General features: G+C 41.1%; 1 protein-coding gene across 3 annotated transcripts in view; it reads left to right on the forward strand.

Moving 5' to 3' along the window:
* mpp2a (MAGUK p55 scaffold protein 2a) overlaps positions 1-13065 on the forward strand; it is a 43804-nt gene extending 30739 nt beyond the window's left edge. For all 3 annotated transcript variants that reach the window (XM_077734805.1, XM_077734807.1, XM_077734806.1), the window contains exons 8-14: positions 4295-4400; positions 6205-6273; positions 6350-6511; positions 10617-10819; positions 11254-11382; positions 11813-12022; positions 12351-13065. In XM_077734805.1, the coding sequence (XP_077590931.1) occupies positions 4295-4400; positions 6205-6273; positions 6350-6511; positions 10617-10819; positions 11254-11382; positions 11813-11989 (846 nt within the window). In that variant the 3' untranslated portion in view covers positions 11990-12022; positions 12351-13065. The remainder of the gene's footprint in view (positions 1-4294; positions 4401-6204; positions 6274-6349; positions 6512-10616; positions 10820-11253; positions 11383-11812; positions 12023-12350) is intronic.
* Positions 13066-13244: the final 179 nt, after the last annotated feature.

Genomic DNA, 13244 nt, shown 5'->3' on the forward strand with positions numbered 1-13244 from the left:
ACTTAAAAGTCTTTAAATTTTCTCCAAAATAGACTGGGAGCCTTATAATCAAGTGTGCCTTAAATATGGACCAGTATTAAAATTGCTTTCATAATAAAATAAAATAAATCAGTAGGTAGGGTACACCATCCTCTACAGGTCTCGCAACTACGGTAAGCAGCCTGCGACTTCATTTCATCCCGTGCGTGGTTCATGCTAGGATATGTAGTTCTTTTGTCAATACACCCAGTGTCACGGCGAGCACATTAATTTGGTGCTCGCCGTCATTCCGGCTGGATATATATATAAATATATATGTGTGTGTGTGTGTGTATGTGTGTGGATGGATGGATGGATGGACAGACGGACGGACATACACACACAAACAGTCGCTCCCCTACTTAGGAACATTCAACTTACGAACAAAAGGTACATACGATAAATGTCTGCAAATTGCGTTTGTGTCGAAAAATGTTCATAAGTTTGATTTTGTATTGCACTTCTTTTTCCGAGTAGTGCTTCTATCCGCTGCTAATACTGCCGCCTGCCACTGTGAGAACTCAGCTCACTCAGGATCCACCTTCCTCTGCCGAATCCGTTGCAGTGCAGAAGTGCGTGACGTATCTCCAGTGCGCAAAGAACCTTTTTCATTTCTATCATTGAATATCTCGTGCATGCATTATTCAATATGGTTGGTGAAAAGCGAAAGGTTCTTAGTGAGGGAGGTGAAAGGAAGAGGCAAGCCATTTCATTTGAAACGAAAGTGGCAATAATAAAGAAGCTTGATGCTCGTGAGAAAGTGGAGAGCGTTGCACGGAATTACAACTTGAATCGTTCGAGTACCAGTACAAACAGAAAGATCAAGCAGCAGGACCCAAATATTTAACGTTGCACAAAAGTTGCAAATCAATTGAATGATCCCATACAGTGCTACTGCATTTATGATGAAAAAAGAAGTAAACTGTGCAAAAGTCATTAGATAGCTTCTTTCGGATAATTTCTAGTAAATCTCTCTCTCCATCTCTCTAATGTTTGTATACAGTACTGCGTGTATTCTTTCCATTTTATTAAATGTTCTTTTCAGTACAAACCAATGCTGGTTACTTATACAAGCCTTAAACATACAATTCCACTTATATAATCCTTCAATATACTAATGTAGGCCTTACACACAAATTATTATATGGACGAACAGCTCGCCGATTGGACAGTTTCGCCGAACGGACAGTTCCCCGAACGGACAGTTCGCCGAACGGACAGTTCGCCGAACGGACAGTTCGCCGAACGGACAGTTCGCCGAACGGACAGTTCGCCGAACGGACAGTTCGCCAAACGGACAGTTCGCCGAACGGACAGTTCGCCGAACGGACAGTTCGCCGAACGGACAGTTCGCCGAACGGACAGTTCGCCGAAGGGACAGTTTGCCGTAAGGACAGTTCGCCGAACGGACAGTTTGCCGAACAGACAGTTCGCCGAACGGATGTTTTGCCAAACAGATTTTGCCGACAGACGTTACGCCGATGGACAGTTCACCGAACGGACGTTTCGCTGAACGGAGGTCTCACCGAGGACGTTTCGCCAAACGAACGTTTGGCGAAACGTCCTTGGTGAAACCTCCATTCAGCGAAACGTCCGTTCGAAGGTTCCACATATTGTTGCGAACGTCCGACGGACGTTTCGTCTACGGACGTTTCGTCTACGGACGTTTCGTCTACGGACGTTTCGTCTACGGACGTTTCGTCGACGAAACGTTCGCAACAACACGTTCGCAACAAAACGTCTGCGGTGAAAACCTCTTTCGGCGAATCATCCGGTCATGGGTATCAACGCAATTGGATAAGGCACTGGCGTGAGAATGGAATCATATTTAATTGGAACAGGTACCTGCAAGCGACAGTCCTACTCTTCCCACGCCTCCAGAATTTCCCAAATTGCAAAAAAAGACAGAGCTCTTTTGCCCAACTTCAAAGTGGCCGCTGCCATACAGCACCATCTTGAACGGGCAGCCGTCATCCTGCACTTTCTCAAAATGACCATCGTAATGCCCGACGTCATCAAGCACTGCTCGGCCGTAGGATCTCTCCATGCCGCCTCCACCTCTCCCGCTGCCGTGTACGTCGCCGCCTCCGGGCGGACGGGGTGGCCTGGGATGCAGCCGGATCGCCGGTCTCCCCGGCATCCCGGGGAGGGGCATGCCAGTAGGGAGTAAAACAATTCTTCTGCCGTCAATGGTCGATAGTCCGTGACGAGGGGGCGGCTCACGGGAGCACCGATTCGCCACGTCTGCTGAGTAGAATAGGTGAGAGAGAGGACGACCCAAATAAATGATAATTTCAGACTCGCGAATCACTTACCTCTCACTGTCTCCTTCACTTACCTTCAGTCAGCCAGTAGGAGGCGGATCACCGCCCAACGTCTTCATGGAACCTTACACCTAAGTTATTAAACAGAAGGGATTGTGTGTTGTACTACCCCAAGTTTAGAGTCCTGATGGATGTTTGAAAAAATGTCCTTAAGCCTATTTTTCCATACCAAAGTAATAATGTGCTTTTGATTCATACAGAATCTCAGAAATACTACGTGTGATGATTTTTCTTAAGATGTTTCCATTCAAAGTAACATATTTGTACTCCTATTAAAACGGAGGTGAAAATTGAGAATCAGGGGGTGGCTTATACGCGAGAAATTGTAAAATTGAAAAAATTCAAGGCAATTCTCTGGGTGCCAGTAAATACGGTAGATGTTTGACGATCATTACTTGAGCAAGTACAGCTGTTTAAATTCGGCCTGAGCATTGAGCTGCCAGTCTTTTTGCTCTTGTATGAGAGCAAAGCGCCACATTGGCTACATTCAATGAAGCCACCGCACGTTTCCTTTGCATATTCAACAATCAATTTGAAACTTTTCAAATTGTTTTTTCAGTTGTTTGTGTTTTCAATTCTCTCCTCTTCAGTTTATACTTCTCGCTCCTCCATATTGGGAATACCAGGTCAAAATAAATGCAGGTTTACGCAGGGGAAGATTATTAACAGGGCGGCATTCAAGTGACGCGTGCAGAGCATACTCTGGCTCTGTGGCTGCAATTGCAATTACATTACATTGCCTTCTCTGTTTTACCCAAATTATTTATTTCGTAACAAGTATTCTTGAGTTTAGTATCTAGACATCGTTTGAGTATACATTCTTATAAACATTTATTTTTCAGCAAAATAGACCACACATCGTTTTAGTATACATTTTTTTTCAACGAGAGAGAAGCCCGACCCGAACCCGAAGTAATGGTTGACATGTTTGGCCTGCCCCAAGTTTTGGGTCAGGTCGGGCTCTGGCTAAGATCTCACCTCTATCGTGAAGGATGACAGAATTGATAACAGGGGCCATGTCTGGTGTACTTTATCCGCAAAATTCAAGAGATTACTGTATTTGCTTCTTTTGATGGGTGTTTATGCTAACCTGAAATTTAAAATATGGAAAATATTCCGAACGCACCAAATAGGAGCGTCCCATTGGCACATTATGATGCCGTTGGCATCCCACCAATGGGAGCTTCATGGGTGCTCACCACTGTATTTATGACGCTACCTTGAGCGTCGCTACATCGGACAATGGGAGCCTCGCATTGGCACATCGCTGTGGGGCAGACACATTTAAAAATATGAATTGTTCATGGCTCTGTCAGTCAGAAAGGTTCACGACCCTTGGACTAAATAAATGCCCCCTACATGCATGTTTGTACAGAGGTGTATGCTAATAAGGGAGACGCTAACCCATGGACAGTGAAAGGCCAAATTAAGCAAAAAAATTATTTTTGCACATTTCAATAAAATGAATAAACAGGCATCACCGACTCACTTTATTTAGTCGTCTGGATAGCATTATGGATCAATGGTCTCTTTTGAAATTTGATGCCAATCTCGTTCAATATTTTGCGGTGATGTGGCATGGAATTTCAATCATATTGGACTGTTTTCAGTGGGTCGATGCGGCCGTTTCATTTCCATTCTGCAATATTTGCTTATGTTGCAGATGCATCCAGCGCTCAACCAAAAGCGCGCAGGTCTTATGTCTTGGTGTAATTCCGTTTTGTGTCCTGAGCATGATTTAACATCTAGTCAGATTTGACTGAATGCTTAATCTTTTCTACACAGATTTTCTTTGGTTTGGTTTTTAATTTTGTCGCATAATCATTTTTACAAATAATTTAATACTTTTTAAAAATGTTCATTCATGTTTTGTAGTTTAAATTTCCAAATTTGTATTTTATTTATATATTTAAAATTCTGTCTTTGCATCCTACTATATGTATGTGGTTCAGGCAAGTCACGTCGATGGTGGAACTGCAGGACTGATTCCCAGTCAAATGCTGGAAGAAAAGAGAAAAGCATTTGTCAAGAGAGATGTTGCGCTGGTTCTTCCAGCAGGTAACCAAAGATGGAACCACTGAATTAATGAAATTACTACAGAGCAGTGGTCCCCACATTGCTGGCTCTTTCCAGACTTCATTTTCCATTTTATACACTTTTGTTTTAATTTCCAAATTTCCACCATTCTGATCGCCTTTTTATCTTTAAATGACTGAAAGCTTATTTAATGTTTATCTTGAACTAAACATGTTCACTTGGATAGGCAAACTGTAATGATTGGCTGGTTGATCTACGAGTAATATAGTAATGCCTTGCCACTTTGCTGATTGACTATCGCAGATTAACCTCATGGCAGCATGGATCAGCCAAATATATATGAAAAGTTTATAGTGTAGCAACTAGGGGTGTGTACAACTCATATCACAATTCATATGTCACAACTTGATTTGATCACAATTAATCCCAATACTTCACTTTAAGAAGGTTATTGCGATTTTTTGTGTCACTTAAAAACTAACCAAAATGGACAAAAACATGTACATTTATGTCAATATATTTTTGAAACCTCATTTACCACTAAAGTAAACATGCTTTTGTTTTATGTTTGAACAACATAATACCTACATTTTAACATTTTCTCAGTTTGTATTCCAAACTAACTTTAGTCCAAACTGGTTTACAAGCAGTTTTACTATATACTTATTACTCAATAACAAACAGCTATTTAAAGACAAAATAAGCAGGTCGAACCATTAGCAATTCAGGGTGTACTCTGCTTACTTGACATAGTTGGCTGGTTTAGGCCCCAGCACTCCCCGCATTCCTTTTGAGGATAAGCGGTACAGAAAATGAAGAAATTAATATTTTTTGGGTGCATATTTACCCACAAAGGACGCACTTAAAAGTGAAAAAAAATTCCCCAAAGTGGACGGGGTGCCCATTCAGTCAGTGCGCCTTTTGTATGCACAAAATGTAAGAGTGTCTGGGTACATTGTTTGCTGACGCGATATATTTATAAGATGGAAAGGGGCACGTGACTGATGTGCATGCGCTTATCATGCATAGAGCATGATAACATTGACAATCAACAGTGACATTTTCATCTGCTACGAATAACCAAGGCGATCCGGATTAGAGCCGAAATGGGTAAACTGAGATCGGTTTAAAAAAAAATACTAAATTTTTTTTTCACGTACAAAAGTTGTTATATGGCGTACATAATTTGAGATTATCAAAAATGTATACCATATTTTCCTCTGAACACTCCGGTTTCCTCCCACATTCCAAAAGCTGGAATAAGGTCTAGCACCTCCTGTGAACCTAATGAGGATAAAGCGGTTCAGAAAATGAGAGGAAATTAGACTATTTCTCATTTCATTATGATTTTTTTAGTCTAATTCATTTGACTGTTATGAATTGTTATACACAATTACTATGAATAGAATTGTTATTAATATTCTTATTTTTATGTATGTACAATTTGCAATACATTTCTTAACTCTGAGAGTAAATCTGTAGAGGTTTGCTACCTTTATATGTGATTGTCATTAAAAAATAAATAATTTGTGATGTTTCAAATTAAATCAAAGTGTGAAGTACCTCGGGTACTACATTTGCAATCCAATAATGACAATAAATATTCATGGGGGGCTGTTTCAGGTTAGTCATTTATGTTTTATCATCTGGTCAGAATACTGGTGGTCTTAAAATTCAATGTTCCAAATATGTTATTTCTTTCTAGTTTATTTATGACTAAATTAGACACGTGCTTGGTATTTATATTTATTCTATTGAGTAATTATAGCACCCTATTTTATTTTATCTAAAAATTGATATATTGATTCACATTTGTTTTCAACAGGAAATTTGTGCACAGGCATTGGTGTGAAAAAAAAGAAAAAGATGATGTATGTGACAACAAAAAATGCAGGTACTGAAAAACTTTTAATTTGCAAATGTATCAATGTCCTATCTTCATAATTTATAATAACCACTTTTTTTCTCAGACTTTGATAGACATGAGATACTACTCTATGAGGAGGTGGCCAAAGTCCCTCCTTTCAAGCGGAAAAGTCTGATTTTGGTTGGTTCCCAAGGTGTGGGAAGGCGCAGACTGAAGAACATGCTTCTAATGAAGGATCCACACCTCTTTGGAACCACTATTCCTTGTAATGATTTAGGACTTTACACCCATTATGAAACATACATATTCAGTAGTTCACACTCTTGTACAGACAATCAAATCTTATCTAAATGAACGTACTACATTTCCATGATGTGGGATTTGTGTTGGTCAATCATCAAAATATATAAATAATATATATATAACATCAAAATACAGATAAAAAGCACAAAAAAACAGGGGTGGACAAACTATTCCACAAAGGGCCGCAGTGGGTGCAGGTTTTCATTCCAACCCTTAGAGGGCACCTTTTTGCCAATTGTGAATGGACGAAAATGGACGTCGTTCCGTTCATCGTCGCATCTTACCGGGTAGATCAACCGCTCCGTGCCTTGTTGTGATTTCTAAAGAGCCCCAGTATTTGTATTTAATGATTAAATGCTCTTTTCAGCTGAATTTAAACCTATTTTGTGCATTTTTGGCCCCTTTTCGCGAATGGACGCAAATGGACGTCGTTCTTTTCATCGTCGCATCTTACCGGGTAGATCAACTGCCCCGTGCCCCGTTGTGATGTCTAAAGAGCCCCGGTATTTGTATTTAATCATTAAATGCTCTTTTTGGCTTGATTTAAACCATTTTTTCTGCATTCTGGCCGCCCAAGAGTGCTTATTCCCGGGCTGCCAGTGATGGTAGACTAATAATAGAACTTGTACACACACGATCCGAGAGCGGGGCGAGTGCGCGAAGTCCGCGGAGGCAAGCTGTCCGCCACCCAAACATCAGGGCGCCCACATGTCCGGTCGGCGAACTATCCGGGCGCCCAAACTTCCGGTCGGCGAGCTGTCCGGCGACCAAACATCTTTCGGCGAATCGACTGAGAACCCCTCACACTCCGGAGGCTAACAAGGCCACAGATAAAGATAATAAAAACATGGCCCGAGGACGCCCTTTCCCAGCTGCAGGACTGCATTTCCCGCACCATTTGGGAACTTTTTGAACACCACAACCTCCAGGACTACACGGACACTGTACTTTCCTACATCAAAAACTGCACGGACAACGTCACTGTTAATAAAATGATACAGGTTTTTCCTAACCAAAAAACCCTGGATGCCCAGTGAGACACAGGCACTCATGAAATGCCATAACACCGCCTTCAGGTCAGGGGACAAGGTACAATACAGCGCTGCCAGAGCAGAGGTAAAGAACGACATTTAAAAAGGCCAAGGCAGCATATACAAGGTAAATTGAAGAGCACTTCACAGGGAATAAGACAAAGAAGATGTGGCAGGGAATACGACGTATTCCCAATTACAATGACAATAATGTGTTTGTTACCTCAGTAGCAGAGGAACTGAATCATTTCTTTGCCCGCTGACAGATCATACCCTGTCTCAACACATCCACCAGCACCCATGAGCAGTACACTGGAGCTTCAGGAACATGAAGTGAGACAGGTACTGCGGACTGTGAACACTGGGAAGGCTGCTGGCACTGAAGGAGTACCTGGGTAGGTGCACAAAGCCTGTGCTGACCAGCTGACTGGTGTTTTCACAACAATCTTCAATTGTTCCCTGCAACAATCTATCATCCCATCCTGCCTGAAATCTGCCACCATAATCCATGTCCTTAAAAAGCCAACCATTGAAAGCCTGTTGCACTTATGCCTGTGATCATTAAGTGCTTTGAAAAGTTGGTCGCCCACCATATCAGGGATACAATCCCTCCCTCAGTTGACCCTCACCAATTTGCCTATTGAGCAAATAGGTCCACTGAGGACGCCATCGCCGTAGCTCTACACAGCATTGAACCACTTGGAGCACCATGGGAACTACATGAAGATGCTTTTTATTGACTATAGGTCAGCCTTCAACACTATAATACCGGACATTCTGGCTGACAAACTGCCACCTAGGACTATCTTCTTCCATCTGCTATTGAATTAAGAACTTCTTAACCAACTGTCCTAGAACTGTTAGACTTGGTCCCCACTTCTCTTCCTCCATAACATTGAGCACTCGCTGCTCTCAAGGCTGCGTACTGAGTCCTCTTCTATACTCCCTGTAGACATGACTACACCGACCCACCAGACTAACTCCATCATCAAATTTGCCGATGCCACCACTGTGGACAGACTCTTCTCAGGGGGGATGAGTCTGCTTACAGAGATGGGGTCAAAAAACTGTCTTGGTGGTGTTTGGTGAACAATCTCACACTAAACGCCATGAAGACTAAAGAAATAATCCTGGACTTTCGAAAATGCAGCACAGATCTCATAAATGGAGTATGCGTAGACAGGGTCCAGTCATTTAAATTCCTGGGGGTCTACTTCACCGACAAGCTCTCCTGGTCCACCAACACCACGGCAGTGGTGAAGAAGGCCCAGAAACGACTTCATTTCCTGATGGTTTTCAGGAGGAACAACTTGGGCATCTGATAACCTTCTATAGAGCCACTGTGGAGAGCATCCTGGCATACTGCATTACAGTGTGGTAGGCTGGAAGCACGGCAGCAGACAGAAAGGCCATGCAGAGTGAACAACACTGCCCAGAAAATCATCGGCTGCTCTCTGTCCTCACTGGATGACATTGCCAGCCCTCGTTACCTCAGCAGACTCAGGAACATTGTCATGAACCAATACCAACCTGGTCACAACCTGTTCCAGCTGCTGCCTTCTGGCAGATGCTACGGGTCTCACAACGCACGGCCAAATAGACGTAAGAACAGTTTTTTTTTCTCCACAGCCATCAGGACTCTGAACTTGCGTTAGCACGACACACAATCCCCTATGTGCAATATTTTCGGGGTGTTTAATAAGAATGTGCAATATCTTAGACTGTACAATGTTTTAGAACTTTTTTACTTTTAAATTACTATTTATGTTTTTGTTGTTGTTGGGAAAACGCACTTTTTGAAGTGGCACCACCAATTTCGCTATACACAGCTGTTTATGATGACAATAAACGCATTTGATTTGACATCATTTGATTTAATTATGATTTTCTTACCTCTCATTTCATATTTGGATGCCATTTTACCTAGTTTTTGCAAAAGTTTGCAATTAAAGTGCCCAGAATGTCTTTAAAGCTGGTTTTAGTTGGTATTTTGTTCCTGCCCTGGGTTGTTATGTCTCATTGATTTGAACCTGCCTGAAACCAATTAGCTCTGATTGCTCGTTGGCAATGTATGTGCGGGCTAACCCTTCACGGAGACACAGACAACATTTTTCACCCTAATCACACCAAGCTTTGCTATTTCAAAACTTAAACCTCAATTCATTCATTCATTCATTCATTCATTCAATTTTGACTTATCTTCATGAACATCGCGGGGGCCCTGGAACCTGTTCCAGCCAGTTAGGGAAGAAGAGAAGGGGAAGAGCCAGCCAGTTGTCGAGCACAATGAGACAAAACAACCATTAATTTGCGCTTTCATTTGAATGGATATTTTTAGAGCATTCAATCAGCTTACCATGCTTGTTTTGGGTATTTGGGAGGATATCAGAGTCCTACTAGACATGAAAAACATGTAAACTACACACAGAAAGGCTGCAGGCTTGGCTACAACCCTTGATCTCAGAACTGTGAGGCAGAATTACGAACCACTTTCACCATGCCTTTTAAAAACTGCAAACATAAAATACTGTGTGCACGTAAAAGTATATTTCCATCAGGAGGAAAGCTTTCACTTTGACTTTCCTGTTATAAAATTATTTTTTTTACTTGAATACAGCATTCACTTGATGACAACATACCTGCTACGTGCACGGAGGTCATTGTCATTATGCAGGGGTTAAAGTTGATCATGAAAGAGGGGACGAAGCGAACTTTTGCCGGCGTAAAAGCCAAAAAAGTGACAATGGCAGTAACTGGTTGTACGAAAAAAAAACAATTGTAATGAATGTCAGCAAATTCACATCTATAGATTAAAACAATGCTTTACCTATATATACTGTATACTTTAATGTGTGTTAAATTATGATATATTCTTCACATACTGGCTATCATGCAAAGTAAAGGAGCATAGGTAGCCATTCCCAATCCAAGTGTGTATGTGTGTGTCGTTGTGTGTGACTGAGTGTCTTTATATCTGTAAGGAAAAAAAATGTGGTGAAAATATCTTGGCATTCTGTGTTGTGTGTTTTTATACAGACACCTCCAGAAAGCCAAAAAAAGGAGAACTCGAGAGCCGGATGTATGCTTTTACGAGCAGGAGCAAGATGGAATCTGACATAAAAAATGGATTGTATCTTGAATATGGGGAATACGACGGCAATTTGTATGGTATCAAGACTGAATCCATACATGAGGTTGTGGAAGCAGGGCGAATTTGCATTCTGGATACCCACCCTCAGGTACACACAAATTGATACTACGAGTAGAACGGAGCTCCCTGGTACCTCTTTGTTTAGACTAAATAAGGCTTTCAGGAGCAAAGCTTATGCTGTGATCCTTCTTCACTTTGCGGCTTCAATTTTCACGGGCTTCACTATATTGTGGATTTAAAAGATATAGATATCGATATAGATAAGATATAAAAGAAAAGTTCTAAATCTACGCTGAAACTTGCAACCGAAAGACAGATGAAGAATGGCAGTGAAATTGGCGGAAGTCAGGGCACCACTTCTTAGTAAGTAGTATACTCCTCTCGTATTGGCAAGCATGCTCCGCCACTCTGCACTGACTAACTGGGAAAATAAATAAATAGTGAAAAAATGCAATGCTCCACCCACTGGATGAAATGATTTTTCTGTTTGTATAGTTATGGATTGTTGTCCATCTCTTGTAGTCTCTCAAAGTGCTGAGAACATCTGAATTCTTGCCATATGTGGTGTTCCTTCAGTCGCCAGACTTGGAGGCCCTCAAGGCAATGAATAACTCAGCTGTAGAGGCCGGGGTTTCCACAAAGGTACTTTCGGTAAGAATATTTTCTTTGGATTTATATACTTTGATAGAAAACTTACTTTTAGTTATTAATCAATTAGGTAACAAGATTGGTACTTTAGGTAGCCACTGGCTATTGTCACTAGTGCATGCAAATACTCATTGGAGGTCCATGATTGCATCGAATAACACTTCTAGAAGGCTTCACAGACATGTATCAAGTTTGTTCTTATTGTTCTGATCATTCAAATATTTTCTATGACATGTCAGTTTTTTTGTTTATGATTTTATCAAATAAATTCCCCCAAAATGTGACTTATTGTGACTCATATATTCTTTTTTTCCATTTCATTTAGCGTTGCAGTATATTTATTTGATCATTTTCTGTTCCGCTTATTCTTAGTAGAGTCGTAGGGGTGCCTCCTTAATGTACAGATACATTTTTATTCTGTTTTCAATGACAGGATGAGGATTTACAGAGAACATGTGAAGAGAGCGACAAAATCGAAGCAGCTTATGGTCATTACTTTGACTTAACCATCACAAACAACAACCTGGAAGAGAGCTACTGCAAAGTCAAAGCTGCGCTGGAAATGGTGTCCAAAAACAACCAATGGGTTCCTGTGACCTGGGTTTTCTAAAACAGAACAAATGTGGTTCAGAAAAGAAAGAACGTAAGCTCTGTGAAAGAAAAAAAGGGCACTGTAAAAAATGTTGCTTCATAGTCATTCATCATCAGGTATTAGTTGCTTTGTATACCAATACTTTGTATTTTAATTCATTGATTAAAGTAAAACATGTTTTCCAAGATGGCGCCATCACGCGGAAGCCAGTGGCAGTAGCCCTGTCCACTCTAATATTGTTGTTCGTGTTTTTACAGCCCTTCTATCTGTTTTAATTACATTTTAATATTTCCTAATACATTCCTTTTTACTTTACTTTGTACCTTATACTTTATACTTTTTAACTTTAATGTTTCTACCACTTTCTTTGTTCTGTTAGCCTGGCTTCTTTCTGCTACTTCTTTTTTGGAACCATTCAGCGATGCCTACACTGTCATACACATGGGACTAGCTGTTACAATACGCAGCAGAAGGAGCAACACTTCAATGCCGCTGGAAATTCGGAGCTGGAAAAAAGTGCAGAGAGAAGAAGCAATGCTTCTGACCAACCATTCCATCATGGGATAAGATGGAAGAACTGTCGGTGCTCACCAGGCCGGAAACGCAGTCGAAGGCCTCTTCTCAGCTATTGTTGTCTTCAGCTCCAGACTACTGACGAATTGTGTTGATATGCTTGGAAGGGTGACTCTGCATATTCTCTACCTCGGCCCCAGTCTGTAGAAATTCTCCATCTTGTGAAATACTTCCTGTGTGTGGTTCCAGTTTTATCCAACTTTACGACATCTTTTTCTTGAGTCTGTATCCGTGTTTGCTACCGCTGGCGCTGTTCAAGTGGCAGCCGGTGGCGGTAGCTCTGTCCACTCTTGTTCGTTTTGTGTTCTTAGCTGCTTTTCTGTCTTAATGATTTTATTTGGTGATTCTTAATGATCCATTTACTTTGCTTTGTTTTGTACTTTGTGCTTTTGCTTTGCGACTATACTATCTGACTTGTAACTATGTGTTTTTTTTCCTGTATCTGCATTCCCCCCTTCTTGCTACCTTCACAATGAAATTTCTTGAATACGGGATGAATAAAGTTATCCAAGCCAATCCTATTACTAAATTTGCCAACGTGTACACTGTACACTGCGTGTGTATATCTTATACTAAAGAAGGGTCAGGTAACCTATGGCTTATGAGCTATACAGTGGGGAAAATATGTATAATGTCAACCACCAATTGTGCGATTTCTCCTACTTGAAAAGATTAGAGGCCTGTAATTGTCAACATGGGA

Source organism: Stigmatopora nigra, chromosome 15 (assembly GCF_051989575.1).
Source record: "Stigmatopora nigra isolate UIUO_SnigA chromosome 15, RoL_Snig_1.1, whole genome shotgun sequence".
In the NCBI taxonomy this organism is placed as follows: Eukaryota; Metazoa; Chordata; class Actinopteri; order Syngnathiformes; family Syngnathidae; genus Stigmatopora; species Stigmatopora nigra.